The sequence below is a fragment of the Peromyscus leucopus genome, chromosome X (assembly GCF_004664715.2).
Source record: "Peromyscus leucopus breed LL Stock chromosome X, UCI_PerLeu_2.1, whole genome shotgun sequence".
NCBI classification, from domain to species: Eukaryota; Metazoa; Chordata; class Mammalia; order Rodentia; family Cricetidae; genus Peromyscus; species Peromyscus leucopus.
The window spans coordinates 113,112,347-113,136,966 of NC_051083.1; the positions used below are offsets into that span (position 1 = coordinate 113,112,347).

At 38.4% G+C, this 24,620-nt stretch overlaps 1 protein-coding gene across 11 annotated transcripts in view; it reads right to left on the reverse strand.

The window, feature by feature from the left end:
• Positions 1 to 20,628: 20,628 nt before the first annotated feature.
• Positions 20,629 to 24,620, reverse strand: part of Smarca1 (SWI/SNF related, matrix associated, actin dependent regulator of chromatin, subfamily a, member 1) — a 69,935-nt gene continuing 65,943 nt past the window's right edge. For 5 of the 11 annotated variants that reach the window (XM_037198842.1, XM_037198843.1, XM_028887342.2 and 2 more), the window contains 2 exons: positions 22,193 to 22,303; positions 20,629 to 21,110 (listed from right to left, as the gene is read on the reverse strand). In XM_037198842.1, the coding sequence (XP_037054737.1) occupies positions 21,039 to 21,110; positions 22,193 to 22,303 (183 nt within the window). In that variant the 3' untranslated portion in view covers positions 20,629 to 21,038. Of the gene's footprint in view, positions 21,180 to 22,161; positions 22,304 to 24,620 lie in introns of all 11 variants that reach the window. The other 6 variants (XM_028887344.2, XM_037198849.1, XM_037198850.1 and 3 more) reach the window with 4 other exon arrangements.

Below are 24,620 nucleotides of genomic sequence, written 5' to 3' on the forward strand. Positions count from 1 at the left end.
TTGAAGTAGAAGGAGAAATGATGGAAAGATTTAGTGGAGTAGTGACGGACTAGTGATGGAAAGGAGGAAGGGGTAGAGTAGAGTCAAGCCAAACCAAGGGTATATGAAAAGTTCAGAAGCAAATCTAATAACTGGTAAGCTACACAAGAAATGAGTTTGAACAGAGGCATAGCACGTAGGTAAATAAAGCTGCCTCCAGAAGCCATCGATGATTAAACAAAAATCCCGGTACCACATGTAGGATACCTCCTTTTGAGCTGTTGTTCAGGGAAATCCAGAGACTCTTAAAACAATGCAGGGTATTGCCACTGCTATTGGTTGCTCACTAGAACTAGAGAGTAAGACCCTATTACTGAAGACAGCATGTGCTTTGGTCACAGCATGTAGAGAAATCAAGTTGGAACTGAGCTAGAAACTTCCTCTCTACTGGCTTAACTCCCATATTCCCAGAAGCTGATATGTAGGCTGCTGGTGGAGAACTGTCATCAACAGTCTTACTCAGTTATGATCCTGTGATGCAGCAACTGGCCATACAAGATGTGTACACTCATGCAATAATGGTAATAAGTCTTTTAATGGGATAACCAACAGTATTTTTTTTTTTGGTGTTTTTGAGACAGAGTTTCTTTGTGTAGTTCTGGTGCCTGTCCTGGATCTTGCTCTGTAGACCAGGCTGGCCTCAAACTCACAGAGATCCACCTGGCTCTGCCTCCCGAGTGCTGGAATTAAAAGCGTGCACCACCACCACTGCCCGGCCCAACTATATTCTGATTGGATTTGAAACCCACTCCACAGAGTAGGTTACAGCTAGTCATAAACCTAGTCAAAGCCTGTGGCTGGGAAAGGCATAGGCACTAGTGGATAAGCTATCAATGTTGTTTTGCTAAACAGATATGGTGTGCCTGTCAAATAAACTTCTTAATATTTTTATTATGACCATAAATCAGTACAGCTGTTGTCTTTGGTCAGGCTTACTTTTGTAGTACGTGGCAGTTACTCCAGAGATGCATAGCCAGTTAAAGTGCTGAGAATAACTGATTTCTAAAAGCTACGTTCTAAATAGGACATTTACATTATTCCCTCCTAAGCTAGAGAAGACTGTGGAAGAGTATATGGAAATGAATGTAAGAACTGAAGGAAGGACCAGAGTTACTGTGGAACGCTTTCTTCCAGGTATGGCATGACTATTGCACACTGACCTGTTAATGGCAATGATCATCAGCACAAAACCTACATGAGATTGTACAACTCTGTCATGGAGGGGAATGGCATCACAAGGTCCCATTCCTCTCTCAGTATATAAATGTTTTTAATCAATGGCTTCTCAGGGAGGGAAAGAATACCTATATAATATAAAGGCTTTTAAGTAGTATAAGCTACAGAATGGAAATGTTTTCAATTTTATAACTAATAATGGATTAGTATCATTTATTACTTTATGTATACAAATAAAAACAAAATACTAAATAGCTTAAATGGAAAAATAGGCATTATATGAATAAGCAGTTTCCAGTAAAATATCCAAATAACTAATACAGGAAATATGAACAATATATAAAGATGCTACATGAATCAAAATAAGTTAGACATCCAAAGACTTAACACACAAAAGTTTTTCATTCATAAAATTGAAAATCAACCAGCTTTCCAAGCAGTTCTCCTTTAGATGACACTAGAATAAAGGCTGGAATGGTCCTGGGGCTCAATTATCTCTATAATCAACCCCTATGCTAATGAGCTAAGCAAAACAAGAAAAGCAAAGATAGATACAGAATCAGAGAGGTGTAAGAGAAGAAGAGAGAATGAATAAATGAATTAATAAATGTGAATAATAGAGAATTTTCTCTCCCTCAGCCAAGAGGTGGCTTACATCATCAATGCTTACAATTTAATCTGCCAAAACAAGTTGCATAGCCCTAGACAGTAGAAAATATCATTTTCTGATATTCAGGAGAACTAGAATAGGATTTAACTGTAGAATTAATAATATGGACATTAATTAGTAGTTCGAATATGAACAGATGATTCCAAAATTTTCTATGCACAGAAATATCAGTAACCAGATTTCTACCCCATATGAAGAGGTTTATTCTCTGGAGAAATTAAATATTCCTAGAACAAAATGCCCAACTTTCTGGCCCTGTTCCCTGCCAAATTACCCTAAAGTAAAACACACAGTTGACAAGCTTTATGTAAGCACAGAGCTCCCAAACAGCTGCATTATTCTTATAGAAGATGACACTCAGGCATTATCAGGCATTTTAAAAATGTAGTAATAGAAAAATATCAGCAAAAAAACACAAAATGGCTCCAAGAGAAACAGCAATAACTAAGTGTGGTGATATTGTGTTCCCCAAAATATTGTGCACCCTAATAAACTTACTGGGGTCGTAGAACAGAACAGCCACTAGATGTAGAGGCCAGAAAATGGTTGCACACACACCTTTAATCCTAGCATTCCAGAGGCAGAGATCCGTCTGCATCTCTGTGAGTTCAAAGCCAAACTGGAAAGAGCCAGGCATGGTAACAAGAGCCTTTAATCCCAGGAAGCGATGGCAGAAAGGTATTTAAGGCGTGAGGACCAGGAACTAGAGCCTGGTTAAGCTTTTAGGCTTTCGTCAAGCAGTTCAGCTGAGAGTCATTCGGATGAGGACACAGAGGCTTCCAGTCTGAGGAATCAGCTAAGGAACTGTCAAGGTGAGGTGGCTGTGGCTTGTTCTGCTTCTCTGATCTTCCAGTGTTGACCCCGGTACCTGGCTCCAGGTTTGTTCTTATTAATAATACCTTCCAACAATTTGTGCTACAACTAAGGAAATAAGCTTTACTAATAGGAAAAACAAAACAGAGTCCTCAGGAAAATTCAAGATATTGTAGAGCCAGGCACAAATATAGAACATCTATATTGTACTTAATCCTCAAGCCTCAGGGATCTTCAGCAGAAGAAGGGGCAGAAAGATTGTAAGAGTCAAATGTTGGAAAGGACTGTATTGAAGCATTATCTTCTGAACATGATATGACCAACCACTGCCCTCATGAACTCACAGCAGCTGAGGCTGACTACAGAAGACTAGCACAAAATCAAGACAGCCAACATCCTAACACAGAGTGGGAAGGGGTTCATGAGTCACTACCACTAACCAAGGAGCTATGGGCAGTTGATGGTTTCTGAGGGAGGCAAAGTAAGATTACCTTAAGGAGGTGTGTTGTGGAATATTAGTTGAAGATGTGTTACACTTGTTTATGCTGTAGAATATTTATTTAATGATGCAAAGATGTGTTGCATTCTTTTATGTTGCATTTGTTTAACTCTGTGAAACTGTGTTACTGTACCTGTCTAAAACACCCAATTAGTCTAATAAAGAGCTGAATGGCCAAAAGCTAGGCAGGAGGGAGAAATAGGTGGGGCTAGCAGAGAGAATAAAGAAGAAAGAAAAGAAGAGAGAAGGGAGGAGCAAGAGAAAGAAAAGAGAGGACAACAGGGGCCAGCCATCCAGTTACACAGCAAGCCATGGAATAAGAAGTAAAGAAAGGTATACAGAAAGACAAAAGCCCAGAGGCAAAAGATAGATGGGATAATTTAAGAAAAGCTGGCTAGAAACAAGCCAAGCTAAGGCCAGGCATGTATAAGAAAGAATAAGTATCTGTGTGATTTATTTGGGAGCTGGGTGGCACACCCCCCAAAGAGTAAAATAGTGAAAAAAATCCAGCAACAAAAGGCATGACTCCTGGTAAGTCAACCATGATCCAGTGAATGGCTCCACACCCAGAAACAGCACAAAACTGGACTAGCTGGATTATATCTAAAAGGGGGGGACACAAAGTTGGTAGAGGAGGAAGGGTATAGAAAGAGTTAAGGGAAGGAGTGGGCTAAATATGACTTTTTAAAAGTATTATATGAAATTCTCAATAAAAAATACAGCAGCCCTAAACCATGAACAAAATAAAGCAATGAGCCATTCAGAGGACAAGAAAGAGCTTGTACAAAAAAATTTAAAATGTTTTTCCCAACCAAAATTTGTGACAAAGTTAAGCATAAAGTTGAAGAAATTCCCAAGAAAACAGGATGAAAAAATAAATAAATGGGAAATCCATGTAAAAATATCAGAAATACAGAGGACAAATGCTAAAAGCAAAAAGTATAGGCAAAGGAAATAAATCACTAAAACAAATAAAATAAGAGAATTTTATGGAACTTCATGAATAATGGTTTCTTTATCAGAGGAGATAATTTAATGCCCAATACAATGAATCAAAAATACCCCCACAGCAAGCAGTATCACCCTGGATTTCAGAACATAAAAAACAAAAGGAAGTGCTAAAAGCTTCTGAAATGAAGAAAAATGATGACCTAGAAAAGCCCATGCATTGTACCAATAATACCATGTCTCATTGGGAACACTGACTGCTAAGAGACAATTGAGCCATGCCTTGAAGTTCCGAAAGAAACAGACTTACGGCCAAGAATTCCATAGTACAAACCTATCCATCAAAAATGACAAAGGAATCAAAATAGCTTCCCTTAGAAAGTTTCTATCTCACACATTATTTATCAGAAAGTTACTTGAGGCACGACTCCAGCTAGATAGAACAGTACACTAAAGAAAAAGAAGTCACTGAGATCTAAGAACCAGTGGATCCATCCAAAGACCGTGGTGAAAAGAACTCACGGGATGACTGATGTATATTAGGACCTGAGAGTAATAATGTCAGACTGAAGAGAGAAGAAAAAGAACTCTAGGAGAAAGACATCAATCAAAAACAACAGAAATCAAGAAACTGTCACAACACTTTAAAAATTAAAGAACCTCAGGAGACAAATTGACAGACAATGCCCTACAATTAAGAGAAATCTTGCAATTAAAAACTTAGGTAATATAGTTTCAATAGAACCTTCTGGAAAGAACTGCTTTGATGATGAAATCACCCAAGAAAGAGATAATCAAAATTAATATCTCAGTGAGACTCTTTAGTGAAATTCACGTTTTTCCAAATATTAAATTGTGTAAATATAAAACTAAAACTGAAGCAGCAATCATCAAGCATGCATGGGTTTGTGCTAGATCCTCTGCAAATATGTTATGGTTGTTAGCTTGGTGTTTTTGTGGCACTCCTAACAATGGGAGTGGTGGTGTCTCTGACTCTTTCGCCTGCCTCTGGGACTCTTTTCCTCCTACTGAATTGCTTTGTCCAGCCCTGATAGGAAGGTTTGTGCCTAGTTTTATTGTAACTTGTTATGCCATGCTTGGTTGATGTCCCTGGGAGGCCTGCTCTTCTCTGAAGGAAAACGGAGGAGGAGTGGATATTGGGGAGAGGGGAGGGAGGGGAAATTGCATCAGGGATATATTGTGTGAGAGAATAATGTATATATAACTAAAACCAAGAACTGTGGAAATTGAGATTTACAAGGCCTGTACACAACAGGCAATCTCCCCTAAATGAAGCTAAGCAGTAAAACACAAAAAGTATTTGAAACTGCTGGAATGACTTTTTTTTAACCTTCTCCATCGTTGTTTCTTGTGTGAACCACAGACATAAGTAAAACTTCAACAGCCATAGAAACCTTGACAATGAAAGTCACATACTAATCATGGCAAATCAGGAAGCCACAAGCATCTGGATCTCTAACGAGTCATGGAGCCTTGAATATGAACTCTGGGTTTGCTTCGCATGAAAGACTAAATTCTTGGCTTGCTTTTGGCTTCGTATGGCATGGTCTTCTGTACAGCTCAGTGGTGATCTGGCGAGGCTCAAGTGCACAATCACACAACCTGCCTCAGTTCCCCAAGTGGTGGGAATTGAAGGAGTGAATCACTAAGTCTGATTCAAAACAAAACTCTTACATGTTAAGTTTCTGTAGTTTTGCCTTTATTAACTGGCAAACACAACTATAAATGATTCCTACAACATTATATGTCATTTTATAAATAAAATAATATTGAAAGAGAAGAAGTAAATACATGGGATTTCCTCATCTTTCATAACAGGGTATCAATCAATATTATTCACAATTGAAAAAAAAGGTTGTATTTGTTCTTGGTTTTGTTTGCTTGTTTGCTTACTTTGTTTTGCTTTCTTTCACGGGGATTATGCAACAGAGATGAGGGTGGTATGGGGGGACCAGGAGGTGGACAGAATTGGGGTACATGATGTGAAACCCCCAAAGACTCAATAAAGAAGTTTACAAAAAAGAAGAAGAAACTTTTTAAGAAAAAATATAAGAACGCCAACTATTTGAGTATTTTCATCACTTTTTCCTCAAAAGGATCTGTCTGAAATTGATATCCCTACCGGGAAATGAATGTATGTCTCCATTTTATATTATTTTACATATTACACTAAATCCTAGCAAAATTACATTTTTATTAAAATATGTGTAGTGTGATCCAAATTTCATAAAAAATGGTTCCTTTCCCTTATCACCTGTCTACATATGCAATGATATATATGGAATTCTGATAACCTTGTGTTTCATACTCATAGAAAGATGGAAAGATTTAGGGGAGTTTAGCTCTCAATTTTTTTCCACTTTTTATTTTGAATTGCTAGAGTTTTTATAATGAACATGTACCATTTTAGAAGAACAATAAAGTCATTTTTAAAATGAGATTAGAGCCAATGGTTTCCAAAGTTCTCAAAGCCCTATAACTATGATTTAATGTTCTATGAAGGAAACACAGATGCATAATTCAGAGGCAAGATGTTCAATAATCTTTTTAAATAAACGTCATCTCGCTGACTCATTTATCCTCTGTTGATCACTGATCTTTGTCTAAGCTCAGGCCTGTAAGAAAATCATAGGTGACCTCAAATAACATGAGAGAACACAGTGTTTCTCATCAACTGAAAGCACAGCTTTTAATATAAAAAGAAAATCTAAAAAACATTAGCTAGGATTATTTTTGCATTTTTCCTAGAGAAATGAAGAAATATTCATTTATGCATAATATCTTCTTAGTATTTAGAATTGTCATCTCTTTATTTAAATTTATCTAAATGTTTCTAATTTCCCTAATCTCCCAGCTCTTTCGTAGCTCTGCCTTTGCACAAATTCCTGCATCTACATTTGGCCAAATGCCATTTATTCTGCAAAACTCAGAATCTTCCTGCTCCGACTACAAGCATATGGGAAACACCTCTGTTATAACAGTTCGCAAGAGCACCACGTGTAATCATCAATGAGTTGGAATCCAGCCTGCTATCTGCTGCCAAACTAAGCCAGGCTGTACTTACCTAAAGTCTTTATATTAAATTTGCAAGAAATATCTTATAGGTTTGTTGTTTGGATTAAAATCAGAGACAGGCTGGGCAACTGCCTCAGTGCGCAAGATCACAAGCATGAGGATTTAAGTTCAAATCAAATCCTAAGCACCAACAGGGGAAAACAAAGTGTGGTTGAGTGTACCTATAAATGCAGCAGTGTTGGTGGATACAAGAAGCTTGCTGAGGCTTGCTGGCTACCAGCCTTGCTCAGGTTCAGTGAGAGAGCCCATCTCAAAGAACTAACTTGGAGAGTGACAGAATAAGACACCCAACATCCTCCTCTTGCTTCTGTACAAATGGGTGCACACACACGCACGCGCACACACACACACTCAAACACACGCATGCCCATACACCACTCAAGGGCAGAAGGAAACAGAGAGGGGGAGGGGGAAGGAGAGAGAGAGGAAAACAGAGAGGGGGGAGAATTTCTCTGGAGACTGTAATATCAAAACTATTCAATTTTCATCTGTTTAGTCCCAGCATGCTCTCAGTTCCTGGCATGCAGTAAAAACTTAATGTTTGTGCAATGGATGCTGAATAAATATAACATGTAACAAAGCTTGCTCAACCCACAGCCTCAGGGCCACACCCATGACAGCTATGAATGCAGTCCAACACATTTGTAGATTAGGATGTCATAATGTCAAATTGTTGGATTCTCCTAACTGTTTCCTTATCCTATTAATATCAAAATGTAAATTGTTAGAATTTTTTCTTTCTCTTTATTTAGGTTGAAATGTGTGTGTGTGTGTGTGTGTGTGTGTGTGTGTGTGTGTATTTATGTTTTCAATTCTTGTAGGGGAGAATAAAGATAAATATTTTCAGAGTATGTATAGCTATGTATCAGAAACCTCACATATACTATCTCATTTTATGTTATTAATAACCCTACCCATCAAGTCTTAGTTGTGACAGCCAAAATAATTAATAACCAGAGTACCATGGACACCCATCAGAGTAGACACTGTTCAAGTCAGAACAGAGCTCAACTATGAACAAATGTTCTACTCATACTGTAAGTACAAGCTAAATATCAGCCTAAGCATATCATGTACACATTACAGATAGACATGCAAATGCTTAGAAGTAAGATAATGTATCAACCCCACATACCAACAAAGTGAAAAAGTACAAAAAAGCCCAGAGTAGTTGCATTACCCAAAGCAGTACTGAATCTATATTTGATGCCTCTCCCTTGTTTCTGACAGGAGTATGGGAAGTAGGAGTGTGTTTCTGGGCATCTGGTAGAGAATCTATTCACTGGTCTACTTCACCTCCAGGAACAGGAATCAGCAGAACTTAACACTTCACTGTAAATTAAATAATGAACCTAATTCCCCATATCACACACAAGTGCATACGTTGCTTTATAGTCATGCTTTGTTATTTTAATAAATCTGAGTTGTACATTTTGTCACTTTATGCACTGAAAGGGTCAGCAACAAAAGACAAGTATTAAGTAATGTTCTTTGCTCCCTTTTATTTCCTAAAGTCTGTGTTCTTTAAATGGGATCTACAAAATGTAGCTCCTTTTAGTAAACATATTTCAACTTCTAGAAAATATACCCACCATGATGATGTTTTGCTGAAGTTGAGTGCAATAGTTTATGTCATATACTCTTCAGTGTTGGTTGATAAATTCTACATTGTTTCAAAGGATTGTGTGTCCAAGGAATCATTATATACCCATTTGGGGACATGATTATTTATTGAATCCTTCAATCAGCCATTTTGCATACCACTGTGGCCAGACATTGCACATCATATAGAATCCCTTCTAGGAATAAAAACTTTCAACAATATTTGGTTTACTCTGATGTTGTTTTCCATTACAGCCCTGTAGAACATTCTAATAGATTTGTTTCTGCTGTGAAATCTGTTCTTCTCTGTAAAGAATAGAAGAATTTTTTCCTTAGCTCAGCTTTGTTGAAATGTCATATTGATCCACAGACAGTCTCATCAATCCAATTTAGGGCCAAATTTTATTTTTCAGGCAAAAGAAAATGAACCTAAGTAAAGATTATCAGTTTAAAACAATTTCAACACATGATTTCTCCTCTTGTACTTTTTTCTTACAACTGTAATGGTGAATGCTTAATTAAAAATAGGAAATGCTAAAATTGCTTTAGAAAAAAATCAGCCAAAGCATTAAATACATCATTTACAACTATACCAAAAGAACTATGCATAGAACATATTTTATGAATATGAGTATTTTTCTTTGCAATGTAGTTTTGGATCTTCTTTCTATCTAAGTCATGGGAGTGGCATTCAAAATATTTAGTAATTGGTATGACACAGAAATCAGCAAATCAAAATGGAAGCTAACCTTAACCCTAAGGCAGAACACAAACAAATCTGTAGTTGCTGGCTATTCATAAGTTATTCAGAGTTGCAGGAATGGATCAGATCACTTGGGACTTAGATCAGTTATTAAATAATTGTCAGTATTATATTGTAATTGATGTTAAGTTCAATAGTACATTTTATTTTTAACATTATTAAAATCATCACTATGTTGGATTCCATCTGAAAAATTAACCCTGCCAGTCAATCTAGTACTCAAAATGTCCATTACTACTTTCAAAACACCAACCCTTGGTCCAACTACTCTTCGCACCTACTGCCTAGTCAGCTCTGTTATTTACCATATGAGTCTGGTCTGTACTAGCCACTGTGAAATTCAGGATGGACTGACAATTAGAATCAGACCTTAAGTGGCTGGTTCAGAAAGATAACGTGATCAGCTGACCACATCCCTAGTCTTGGGAATTTGAGTTAGGAAATATGAAGAGACTAATGTCCATAGAGGTTAGTCCTTTCCTAGCAGGAGAAGTGCTGACAATAGTGTCGCTAAATACACAGTGAATGACAAGAGCTGGAGATCTCCCCAAGTGGCAGCAGTTAATTATAAAAGTAGCTGCAGCTCCAACAATCAGCACACGGGGAAGAGTGGCCACCAGCTGCCAAGAGGACCAGAACTCAAGGGACCTGTCTGGGGTTTAGCAAATGAAGGCTTCAGAGAAATGCAAGTAGCAGACAACCTACCAAATTTCTTCTGGATGGAACTTACCAACAATACAGTAAACACTCACTTCTCCTCAGCCACCAAAGGCCTGATTCAAGGCAGCATCCATTTAATTCTCAAAATGTAGTTGCTCAACAACATGAACACTACCTGGGAATTTGTCAGGAATGCAAATTCCCACTGATTTGGAAGTCCTGAGGGTGAACTTCAGCAGTCACAGTTTAAACAAGTCATCCAGGTGTTCTGAATAAAAATGCAAATTGAGAACCAAATCTGTAAGCTGGCTTTGCCCAGGGTTCCAAAATTCCTAGAAGCAGACTGTTTCTGCCCTTTGAGCATCTCAGAGGCAACACCCCTGCAAGGCATACTCCCCAGTTCCTCAGAAATGCTGATGAAGAATTCACTTCTCTGCAATACAATAATGCTTATTGCCTCCAGCTGATAATTATCCAGCTCCAAGTAACTACATGATGTAATGTGTACTCCAGGAACTGGCAGGCCTAGAAAACTGGAACTATGGAGCTGTCCCTTAAATGATCATAGACATTGCACCTGACAGACAGTTTTTAACACATTCCTTTGGCATTGCTTCTAAATGAAACTGGCTTGTCTTTCTCCTGAAAGACAGGTTTTGTGGTTAAGGTGCAACAACTGAATGGGGTTGGGCAAAGCCAACATTGTTCTTGCATCGAGGAGATTCTTAGTGAACTAATTGGCAAGAAACAGACTTGAGGGAGGTGTCAATAGTGGCCTGACATTACACTATTTTCCTGCAACCTGTTGCTTATAATGACGTTTTATATTATATTGTTTCACCTTTTAGCCATATATTGTGGCCTCTGTCGTACATATAGCCAAGTCCGCAGAGTCACTTATCTATAGTGGCCTTACATAGGAGATAATCTCTCCCTGTATGATTCTCCTACTCAGAATTTGAAAATCCTAGCAGTTAGAAATAAGGGCAAAGGTTTACAAAAATATACTGTGAGGTCAGAAGAAACATGGCAAATCATAATACAGTAGAATCAAAATGTATTACCCAACATGGAATTCCAAGAAATAAAATTGTTAGGCTGTCCCTTAAGGCAGAGGTGAAGATGGGTAGTTCTTTGCCAGAAGGCATACTCATGTAATGTACTAGGGAAGGAAGATAGATGCTTTAAATATTCACTCCACTAACAGTTGAGTCAAATTCTTTTGCCTGGCATGTTTCTACATAAAACATACTATTCTCTATCCACAACTACCATCCTTGTTAGGATTGCTCTATTAGTTATCTGATGTTTAACTCAGACATTACTACCTCCACAAAGCCATCCTGACATCATCCCTAAGGTGGATTCAGTACCCATGATGCCTTGAATGAAAATGGTCCCATAGGCTCATATATTTGAATACTTGGGTCCCAGTTAGTGGAATTATTTGTGATAGAGTAGGGGGTATGGCACTGTTTGAGAAGGCTGATGTTGCAAAAGTCCAATACATCCCCAAATACCTCTCTCTCTTTACCTTGTGATTGTTGTCTCAACATGTAAGCGCTCATCTACTGCTTCAGGGCCATGCCTGCCTGCCTGTTGCCATGTTCTCCTCCATGATGGTCATAGACTCTAACACTCTAAAACCATGGGCCCCCAAATTAAACCAACCTGTGGGTTGTGACCCCTTTGGGGGTCACATATCAGATATTCTGCATATCAGATATTTACATTATGATTCATAACAGTAGCAAATGTACAGTTATGAAGTAGCAACAAAATAATTTTAGGGTGGGGGAGTCTCCAAAATATGAGGAACTGTATTAAAAGGCCATAGGATTAGGAAGGTTGAGAACAACTGCCGTAAGCTATTAGACATATATAGATAGAAATACAAGGAGAGAAAGGCAATGACAGGGAAATATATATATATATATATATATATATATATTTATTATATATAATCATGTTACCTATGATTACCTGTCTATATTCCTGATGCCTGAGATCCTTCTAATACCCACTTTCTTTATGTAGTCCAAGTAAGTTACTAGAATGTCTGCAGGGGGCACCATTTACTTTAAGCATCTGCTTTAAGTATACAGAGACAACCAATAAGAAACACAGACAAATAGAAACATGAAACTGAGACAAACAGTTCCTCTCTGTGGCTTCAAAGCTTGGAAAGCATTCTGTGGGATAAGTGGTCGTAGCCACAACTTCTTTTAAGAGGCCTAATCTAAGGTCAAGATGGAAATTAATGCATGAAAGAACGAAGAAATGCATGAATGACAGATGTGTAAATCATTTGAATGAGTGGCAAAGGCAGCAACGTTCATCAGGGTGGACAGAGGTGGCTTTGGCCAGGGCATACAGCACAGCAGAGCTTGTGATTATCAAATAACAGTAAGTAAAGGAATGGCAGTGGGAGAGTGGATCTGGAGCTGGGGAGGGGGAATTGTGGGGGCAGACTAGGGTGAGTGGGGGGAAGGGAAACTGGTCAGGATGTAATGTATGAGAAAAGAATAAAAGGAAAAAATCTCAAAAAAGAAAGGAAAGGCAGCAATGATCCAGTCCTTGCCGCAGCCCCTTTGTCTATGAGGTGGCATACTCCACAAGATTAGTGTCTCTGAAGAGCTGACTTTGCTACAGCACCTGTGCTCAACGGTGGCCTCCTTAGAATCTCACTTGGGGGCCAGTGAGATGAGAGGGACATTTGGCCCCGAACACATCAATTTAGTTATAACGGGCGACAATGAAGCAGCAGCAATAGCAACAACAAAATGGCAATCAAGGGATTGCAGACCGTAACAATTTGGGTGGCAGACATGGGGAGGTATGAAAGCTTGTTTTGAAGTAAACACCTTGGATACCAGAGTGGGAAGTCTCATGCCTCAAAAAGGATTACCTGGGTGCTGGCCTGGCGACAGCAGTAATAGAGCAGTAGGGCCATCTCTGGACCTCAGGGCCTGCTCAGACAAAATAGGAGAGCCTAGTTTGACTCTGCCATTATGACTGCAGGGACATTTTTGTTCTGCATTTTGCATTTTCCTCCACTCAAAATACAGCCCACTTGAGTTGTAATAATTCAGCTTTATTTGGAGCTTCGTGTAATACCCCATTTCAGGGATAAGTATTTCTTTGGCTGCATAAGCAGGGATTTGACAACTTAAGCAACTGAACACGTGAGATACTGTGTTTAACCCAAACTGCCCACCTAACCCAATTGCAAGGTAAATAGTGTTGTTTTGAGGCACTAGGTTTTAGGGTGGTTTGCTACGCAACACAATCGGATACAGAGTCTACAGTAAAGCCAAAGCAAACACAGCTCTTGTCAAAGCCTCTGGTTAACAATTCTGAATACAACTCAGAATGTTTGCTTTCAGCATAGCAAGGCCAAACCCCTTCCTCCTGCAACACAATCCCAGGTTCCAGTCCCAGGGGTCAGACCCAGTGCAGCTCGTCATTTCATAGCATTTACCTAGCACTGGCGGGGGGTGGGGGTGGGGGATTACCACAGGGAAAAAAGTATGCCATGCAAATTATGCGAGTATAGTTTAGAGTGCTTTTTTAAAATACTACAAAACAATCTATTTTAAAGCCCAGGCATATTCAAAGGGCAGCAGATGTGTTTATTGTAGCTTATAAAATGAGCTTGTCAAAGGATAACCGGCTACAATCCACAGCCCCACAGAAGCTAGGTAACAAGGAGGGCCGTAAGAGGGATGCAGGGAGGGCCCCAGGAAGGGGAAACAGATGAGATCTCTTGAGTAAACTCGGGGTGGGGGGTAAAGGGGATGGAATGGGGAATGGAAACATGAGGGATTGGGATGGTTGAGTTGGGGGAGGGATGGAGAAAGACAGCAATGAAAGAGATATCTTCATAGAGGGAGACATTGTGGGGTTATGGAGAAACTTGGTGCCAGAGAAACTCCCAGGAATCCACAAGGATGACCCCAGATTAGACCCCTAGCAATAGTGGAGAGGGTGCCTGAACTGGCCTTCTCCTATAATCAGATTGGTGACTATCCTAATTATCATCATAGAGCCATCATCCAGTAACTGATGGAAGCAGATGAAGAGATCCACAGCCAAGCACTAGGCAGAGCTCGTGGAGTCCAGTTGAAGAGAGGGAGGGGGAATTACATGAGCAACAGGGGTCAGATCATGATGAGGGAACCCACAGAGACAGCTGACCTGAGCTCGTGGGAGCTCACAGACTCTAGACCAAGCAGTTGGGGAGCCTTCATGGGACCAACCTAGGCCCTCTGCATGTGAACAACAGTTGTGTAGCTTGGTCTGTTTGTGGGGCCTAGCAGTGGTACCAGAATCTGTCCATGGTACGTGAGCTGGCTTTTTGGAACCTATTCCCTATGGTGGGATGCCTTGCTCAGCCTTGATGCAGGGCGGGGAGGAGCTTGGTGCTGCCTCAACTTGGTATGCCATGCTTTGTTGACTCCAATGGGAGGCCTTACCCTTTCTGAAGAGTGGATGGGGGTAGGGGTAGAAAGGAGTTGGAGGAGGGAACTGGAGGAGAGGAGGGAGAGGAAACTGTGGTTGGTATGTAAAATAAATTTTAAAAATTAATTTAAAAAAGCAAAAAAGTAAAATAAAAGGAGCTCGTTTTCTACTTGTGCAGTGACCAGAAGTCATTGCCATCTCTCAGAAGACTCCAAAATATTGTTCTCAAGAACTCAAGTTCAATGAGTCTTACCAACACACACACACACACACACACACACACACACACACACACACACACACAGTAGGTAGTAAGAAATCTCATGCAGAGAATAGCGTTCTCATTACAAGTTATGAAGTTTGGGGCTGTGGGTGTAACTCAGTGGTAGAGCACTTGCTGAGCATGTACAAAGCCCTGGATTAAATCCTAAGTGTTGGACTTATGTATCATAGCACCTCTTGTCATACTTTCTGTTACTCAATGTTCTAGTCACATGTGAACACATAATCAACCATGATCTGTAGGAACTGACCCCATTACAGAATCTGAGCAGTCTAAACATGGTGACCACATTGATTCCAAAGGCAAAACGTTAAAGATCCTCTCTGATATACTCTCTAGCTACCCTCTAAGCAGCAGAAGAGTACTGAAATGATTGGTAATATCTTTGGGCACTGAAGAACAATTCGTAGTGTATAGAACCTTGAGAATATAAGCAACCCTATATAGATAAGATGGCTCTTTTCTGGGATGGTAGCTGTGACTACTTTTCTTGCTGGAACAGCAAATCCTGAAAGTTGATTTTTGGTTTAAAGGAAATACTCAACCACTCATCCTGTTTCAGTTTTGAGTTCCAAGTTGCCTCTCTCCTAAGCCCCCTTATGATAAAGACTAGATCTGAACTACGGTTTGGGGCTAATGTCCCACTTAGTAAAATATATGTGCTTCTTGTGTCACCCTTTGGGCACATGCATCCCATGTGGAATACAAATGGATGGTAGGACTAACGCAGAATTCAAATATTCCCTGGCTGATTATCACCATGATTTATCCCTTAACAACATCTGGAACTCATCTCCATCCATACCACATACTTGATCTAAGAAGGTTAACAGCAAATATTTTCCCTGGCACTGAATTTGGGAAATAAGGTTACAGAGAATAAACAGCTATCATACGTGAATCACCGGTGCTGAAATTCTAGGATGTAATCTCCTGTGTGTAGCTGACAGGTGCTAGTTTTTGTGAAAACATGCAGTTTAGAAGTTAATATTGGTTTGGCCATGACTTCAACCTGCAAAAGCAATAAGGTTCCATATAAGCTAACTATCTCTCACATAAATAAAATAAGTGTCTCTCACACATTAGTGTATTAGATCATAAGGTTCATGTACTCAGTCAGCTAACTAGATGGCAAATTCAGGTTGTTCTTCTTGCTCTCCTTTAAACTATGCTCAGAGATAAGGAAAAACTGACATTGTGATAAAATCCTGGGGTGTCATGGACTTTTACAGTCTTCTGAGTCCTTTCCCCAGAATATGTTCTCATGTTGGTTTCAATTTGGACATTGGACAACCCTTAATCTTCACATTTCTGAAGAGAATACCAAGAAACAACCTCTATTGAACTGCAAAGACTATCCAGTTGACAACAGATTCCTTATAATTTCTTCTTGACCAAGAATCTTGGCCAACTGTCTAATGGTTATGTATTTCAAAGCCTAAGTGAAACCACTGAGGGGAGGTAGAGTGAGTTCCGTACCAAAATGGACTAAGCTCTGCAATTACTACATAGAAAAGGGAGATTGTTCATGGATTGAGATGAGAAAGAAACTTAATGAAAGAATAAACAAGACCAAAGCAAGAAAGACAGTAAATAATGGCTGGGACCCAGAATGCTTTTGCTTTGAGAATTGGGTAGGCTTAGAGACCCTTAAAGACCCTTGATTAGCAAGCAGTAACTGCAGGATATATTAAATGAGCAAAAATGTCTGTCCAGGAGATATTTCAGTTTTAGAAGTGATGAGACAAACCAGAAAAGAATTAGGAAATGGAGAAAAAGAAGAAAGCTTGAGATCTTAGAAACCAAAAAAGACATATGAAAAGAGTAGGGGATATACTCAGAAAGATACACTCAGATATCAAACTTAATTGTAATTAATGGATGCCATTTACTCAGTTGTAAACAATACAGCTAACACATTCCAGGAAACAGCAGGTGGAATGCCATGGACATCTTAGTAAAAGAAATACTAATGGTCATATTCTGGCAATGCTGATTGTTAATACCAAACTAAATGGCTAGCAAAAAACAAACAGAAATAACTAAGGTGCCAAAGTCACTAGTTAGTAACATACCAAATAGTCTAGTAAAGATTGACCTTATGCAAAGATCTGTTCTCTTAGATATAGCAAGCAAGTTTTGTCTCCACTATTGAAGGAGATACATTAATTCAAAACTGTATTTATGATGTGAGTTAAACAGCGAGATGTCCAGTGTTTAGTATCAGCATACTATAGCTGTACAGAGACCCTCAAAAGTAGGCCACATCATTCACTAGTCTAGCATATTATTGAATTATAATATCTATATGACAGGGAAAAAAACAAAGATGCAAAAGGCAGGCCTTGGAGGAAATATGGAAAGCAAGGTTTAAAACCAATTTTAAAATTTAGGTTGGCTCTGACTATAATAGCCTAAATAATTTTTCCCAACAGAAAAGCAAATGATTGATCCACCAGATCAATAGATGAAAAAGATCAGGTGTCACAATATTTCCGTGCTGTTTATATACCATACCACAGTAAGAAAGGCCAAGACCTGATCCAATTACCTTAATGAACCACTAGCCTGGACACCAGCTTTGGCTTTACCAAACCATTGGGTATCTTGTAACCCATACCTAGTAATATTATAGATATTGGTAATATGAGAAATTTTGTCAATGGAGATAAATTAGCACCCAATATGATTGACCAGTCCCAATCCAGTCATACCACCTACTAACTTTTTCTCAGAGTACAATGCTTATAAGAACAGATCTGTGATTCAGTATCTGGTCATTACTTTCCTTACTCTTACACATCTTCTACCTTTTCATGAATTCACTAAGACCAAAGAAGATCAATGCATGTAAGATGTCTTATTGTGAATTTTCTCAGAAGTGAAGCCTAAGACAGCAATTCTAATACAAGACAATGTGTTTAAGAACCAATCCCAGAGCCAGTTGTTCTGGCACACATAGTGGGTAATCCTAGCACAAGGGATGCTGAAAGAGTAGGGACATAAGTTGGAGGAAAGCCTGAGCTACACAACTAAACTCAGTAAAAGAAGGGGGAATATGAACGAGCAAAAGAAAAAGTTGACCTGAGAAAACATACACTGAGGAGGAGCAAAGTGGTAAGTGATACAAGAAAATAGAAATCTGGTGGCAAGTTGAGGGGTTTTGGAGCTGGTAAAACACATGGATAGAAAGCAATGTGGATTTAAGCACCAATCACAGACCTGGACACCAGGCAGGGACTCTTAACTACTGCTAAGAGGAGAAACAATTAGGCCACAATTACAAACCTTTGACAAAACTTGGGGAAATGCCATTTTATTTTGATAATAGTGCATAATTCCACCAATTGAATAGAAGCTTTTCAAACCAAAACATTTATCATAGCAAGCAATGTAGCCACAAATATTCTACTCAATAAACTGTCTTACACAGAGGGTCTCAAAGGATAAATTTTTGTGAACATTTTTCATAGAAAAATTATATAATCAGACTGTGCACCAAAGAGATACAAATAGTGACAATGAGAGGGTGATGACATAGCACCATCATTTGAATATAAGGAAATTAAGGCCCAAGATTAAGATGGATACTTTATGAGGGATTCTGTAGAATCCTTGCTGTTACTGGGAAGCCAAATCACCCCTTATCTTCAACACAGATTGAATACAGGTTGAGTGAAGGTGACTCCTCAGAGTCCCAGTTTCTTTACCCCATTTCCCTGTTGCACACTTTCCAAACAGAGGATCAGGTTGGGCCAGATTTCAGTGCCATCAATTAGAATGGTGCTGCTAGAGAGCAGAGTGCGGAGTCATTATGCTCTTACAAAATTCCATACAAATATGCGGCATTCTGATCCTCTTCCTCTGGCCTTCAAGCAGCTGATGTGATAAACTGTCTATCATTTTTTCTCTCTGCAACATGGCAGCCAGCTCTAGGGATATGATCCCATAATTCTAGATTTCTTGTTTGAAATGTTATTTCTTCCCTGGAATTTTTAAATCTTCTATGCCAGTTTAATTTCTCTGTAAAAATTTGGCAACAAAAAAGAGTCTCACAGTCAGACTTAGGGCATCTTGTACCCTCAAAATGGCATCACTTACACTGTGCCATCATCCCATGATCACTGTATAGGTGGTCTTCTTAGAAGACTTGATTTGGTAATGCAACTGCCTATCTTTACATACAAAAGACATGTTTCACCATCTATAGTGTGTGGTTTCCAGGTCTTACATAAAACCATTTCACAAGTTTCTAAGGATGACATCTCAAGATTTCATTGAGTCTTCGAGAGCTGGATGGTACAACTCTTTGGTCCAAGAAAGAACTTTAAGAGTCATGCAATGCATCAAGGAAAGAGACTCATGAAAAGCTTGAGGAACTTACCTGCAAATTCTCTCCCTTATAGCAGACACATACAGCTCAGCCATTAACCACTTCCAGTTAACAGAGAAAGGATAAGAAGTAAAGACTTGAATTTCCAACTGTGCATGCTCCCACCCTTCATCTTCACTCTTCACACTCCCCGCCCCAAAAAAACACATGTTTCTCTAGTGAAAAAACTTGAGGGCATCAGTAAATTTCTTCCAGGTATCGTTTTTCTCCAGGTCCAGCGACTGATGGGAGCTTTTCAACTCACTTGAGTAGAAAATCCCAAAATCTGAGTTGAAGCTTAATAGCTCTAGATTGCAATTTGGGGGTCATAACCCAACTTAGTGAAGGCAGTAATGTAGGACATTCCATTTGTTCCTCTACATTTGCTTATTCTCTTGGAAATACACAGGGCCATGGGACTAGTTGGGGACAATGTAATCTAAGTAAGTGTGATATGTGTCACTTCTGGACTAAAACAGTAAAGAACCTGTATGAAATTCTCCATTCTCTCATCCTTTTCTTATAGTGACAGATGAAAATACTTTTCTTATAGTGATAGATGAAAATAGACGATTAAATAATAAAACAGCAGAACTTCAGTCAGTGTAGAACCTTGAGTGACTGCGTGGAGCAGACTCCCTCCCATACTATTTTTCTACCTAGATGGGATTTGTAGTGTGAGCAAGAAACAAATTGTTAGCGTTCAAAACTCCTGATGCTCTGAGGATGCTACCTGAGCATAACTGCATTCCTAATGAAAACAGCTTGTCTTCTTCTGCAATGCACAACACTCATTTCATCATCTCATAATTTCGTTTTAACTAAATCTATGTGTTACACCTAGAGTCCTCTGTGTTGGCTCTATGGAACAGAAGATCATGCACAAATCAGCAAGCAAAGATTTAGCTTTCAACAAAAATACATAGTAGTGAGGAGTACAATTCAGTAAATACAATTGCTTTCTACTGCACAAAAAAACAGGAAATAATTACATTTCTTATAGGCATTTCTTTATTATATTTTCCCACTTGCATATTTAGAGAATAATTTAAATGTAACGCATACTGACAGCAAGCACAGTATCAAATATTAGGCTTTTTTAATATCTTTCTTTTCTCACCCTTTATTTCTTTAGGAAAAAAATATTGAGATGACCTCAAAGAAACAATTTTTATGCTAATCATAGTATGCAGTAACACATACAAGCCAGACTCAGTAGAAAAGAAAGCAACAAAGCAGTGAAAAGGTCTTTCTCCTCAAATCATTTTAATTCGTTTTTCCACAGCCATAGAAATTTCAAGTCGGAAACAACAATAATACAGCTATAGAATCTAGGTTCTCTTTCAAAGCAGCGGCATATAAAACATAGAAAAGCTAAAACCTCAGCACAAGCTTCAAAACAACAAGGACTGAGAAGAATTTGATGAAGACATGAAATGCACAAAATACAGTACACAAAATACTAGAAAGCATAAAATAGAAAGCTACACATTTTAGGTAGAAAGTATTGTAAAATATATAAAATATGCAAGAAATCAAAACCAAAGAGATTTTTTTTTCCTTAGAGTACCATGAGTACACTGGAACTGGTAATTAGCATTTGAAGATGGGAACAAGAAAATAGCAGTTTCCCATTTAAAACTTTATTTCTAGGCTTTAGGATTTCACCTTCTTGACATCCTTCTTTCCAGAGCTCTCAGTAGCTGACTCTGCTTTTCTTTTCTGTGACTAAAATGGAAACAGATTTAATGTTCTGCTCCAATATGCACACTTTTAAATGGCCCAACAATGTTAAATCTAGGATGCAAATGCATTAAAGAAATTTTAACATGAATATTCACTTCAGTGTTACACTCATAGTTAATGTTCTACATAGCCCAACAAACTATGTAACCCAATGTAAAATAACTTTTAAAGGTGTTTCTTTTTATGAAAAGACATAAAATATCCATCAAAAATAGTCATCAAGTATCTACTTACACATGGCTTATAAATGTACTCTTATCTTAAAGAACTACTTAATATTTAAATTTCTGGGGAAATTTTTATGTATGAGTGTTATTTTATAACCTTAAGATAGATGTTAACACACCATATTTCATATCTTCTATGATGCACATTTTCCCCTTTTAGCATCTCTGACATCAGGATGTATCTTACAACTGATAACAGATGATACTTGGCATCATATCTCTCAGTGGCACAAAAATGCTGTGTCTCACAACAGAAAGCATCTTAGATTTGATAAAATATGGTGGTCTACTTAGCACACTCAAACAGGATGATCTTCTAAAGAACATTTTGACTCATAGATATACACAGCAACCAGACAGGATTAAAATCACATTTTTATCCAGCAGTTAACTTATTGTCAAAAAAAGCTTTCTTGTCTGATCAGGGTTCCCATTTACACACACAGTTCCACAAAGATCAAATGACTTATTTGATCAACTAAGAACTCCAGGTTTCAATCTCCACACCATCCCATCCCAACTCTAAACCTTCCCTACTCTCGTGGCGACCTAGCCTCAATTCATATGATCTCGCTTGCATTATGCTTCTGCTTAGATTTGTGAGGGATTTCTTAAATATGGAGTCCTGTAACAAGGGAGTTTCTAACCACAAGTTCTTCAAACAAAAAGGAAATATGTTTGTGGTGTGATTTTTCTTCTGTCTAAAACCAATTAGCAGTTCATAAAACCCAGCTTGGTAACGGGTATCATTATGGCATTAAACATAGTATAAACATTTGTAAAGATGTAAAAAAAGGGAAATCTACCTAAAAGTTAGGAAAATGCTGAAAATTTTACCATTGGAGTTTTAGTTGCCCGTTTCTTCTTTTCTGCTCTCTCTCTTTCCTCAATTTCCATATTTTCTTTTTCAATCAATGAAATTAAAGTGTTACAGCGTCTCTGGAATTCCTAAACAAAAGAATAAAGAACTTAATTTCTAAAACTTATTTGATCCTTTAAGATAAGATACTTCTTTAACTGTATCATTTCTGTAGAAGAAAGTTTCCAAAATTTGTATTTTTTTTTCTCCATCCCCTCACCAAACCAGTAGTCTTTACAACACCATTTGTTCTAGGGTACAGGGTATTAATAGGAGGGGGGGGTAAGTGTCATTCAATGGATGACAGGTTAAACAAGCTGCTGCTCCATTTTATCATGGAACACTACACAACAATAAAATGGAAGGAACAAATGATATACAAAACATCATGGAGTCCGGAGAATTATTCTGAGTGAAAAATCCAATCACAAAGTTTATGCCTAGTGTGCTTCCGCTTATATAATATGTTTTTGAGGCATGGTGCTAGACTGGAATTCACTGTGTAATCAGGCTAGCTTTAAATTTGCAGCAATCTTCCTGTCTCAGCCTCCTTAGTTCTAGGATATTGGGCATGTGCCACCCTGCGTGGCTATAGAACACCTTTAAAAGGACAGAATTAGAGACGTGAAGAACAAGTCAATGGTTGCCAAATGCTACAGAGACTAGCAGAATGGGTGTGGCTAGAGATAGTGCAAGTGACTCTTGTGAAAACAGTGGTTCCACAAATCTTCAAATGGTAACACTACATCAGCGCCACACACACACACACACACAATGCCTGTACAGATGATATTGCAACAAGTTCTGTGGATTATACTAATATGAATTTTCATATTGCAATGTTACACTATAGCTACTCAAGTTGTTACCACTGAGGAGAACTGTGTGAAGGGTGAATTTCATCTCCCTGTACATTACCTTATAACTTCCTGTTACTCTATAAATGCTGCAGAATAAATGGTAATGTAAATCAAATAAAGAATAAATGAATATTGTACGGCTAAGATAGGTTTTGGAAACATGGAGGTCATACAAGTTAAAACAGATTTCCTTTTTTTCTTTTTCTTTTTGAGATACGTTTTATAATATATTTTTATAGGACAATTACATCATTTCCCTCTCCCTTTTCCTCCCTCTAAACCCTTCCATGTACCCCTCCTTGCTCTCTTTCAATCCATGACCTCTTTTTCACTGTTATTACATGCATACATACTCTTAATTATAACCTGCTCTAGTTTTCAAGGCTGACCATTGGCACTGGAAAGCCAATTACTGTGCTCTTCCTCCCCTTCGGCTTTTCTTGGATGCCTGTAGTTCTTTGTGTAGGATGGAGGCCTTGTTGGCTTTTCCCTGTCCACTTTGTCATGTCCATTGTTGTTTTCCTTGTTCAGCTCATGGCTGTAACTTCCGACATTCCTAGGAGACACAGTCTCACAGAAAGCTCCCTGACCCTCTGGCTCTTACAATCTTGCTGCTCCCTCTTTTGCAATGTTCCCTGAGCCTTAGGTGTGAGAGTATTTTGTAGATGTAGCCACTGAGACTGGGCTCCTCAACTCTGCATTTTGGTTGGTTGCAGTTTGCTAAAATAGATTTCTTTTTTATAAGGCTTTATGGAACCTTCCAGCTCCTGATGCTCACCATGAACCACTAGGCCGGGATATAAGATGCAGCTGTTCCCAAAGCTTCTTAGCCAACAGAAGTCTCTCGCCACACATCTTATGGGATTTAAGTTCTGGGAATCAGGGCTGGACTTGCTAATTCAGAGTAAACACTATCTGAAAAGATTTTTGCATTAACCTTGCCACTACTATATTTTACTGCCAGCAAATCAATGCATTCAAACTATAAACAGATTTTATGAACGTATGGTGAGCATTAAACATATAATTCATTAATATGGAAACTCGTTTATTATTAACCCTTTACACTTTGCTGTATTTAAAGGTAAATAATGAATTAATGCCAAAGGATAAATAATGTTTAAATATATGATTTCTTTTCTATGTAAGAAGAAATGCCTGACAAAACATGAAACAGTTAAACATTCAAATCAAAATATATCTTTCTGGCAATTAAAAACAAACTCAAGAAAAAGAAAAATGATCAAAGTATGAGAATAAAAACTCAGCATAATTTCAAAAAAATTAAGGATTTATTTTAATTTTATGTGTATGAGTGTTTGCTTGCATGTATGTTTGTACACAACATGTGTGCCTGATACACCAGAAGAGAGCACCAAATTCCTTGGAACTGGAATTATAGACAGTTGTGAACCACCCTACCATGTGGATTCTGAGAACTGGATCCAACTCCCCTGGAAGAACAGCCAGTGCTATTTTTCACTGCTTCAACTCTCCATCCCTGGTACAAGACTTTTTTTTAAGTTTCAAGAGCTGATCATGTAGT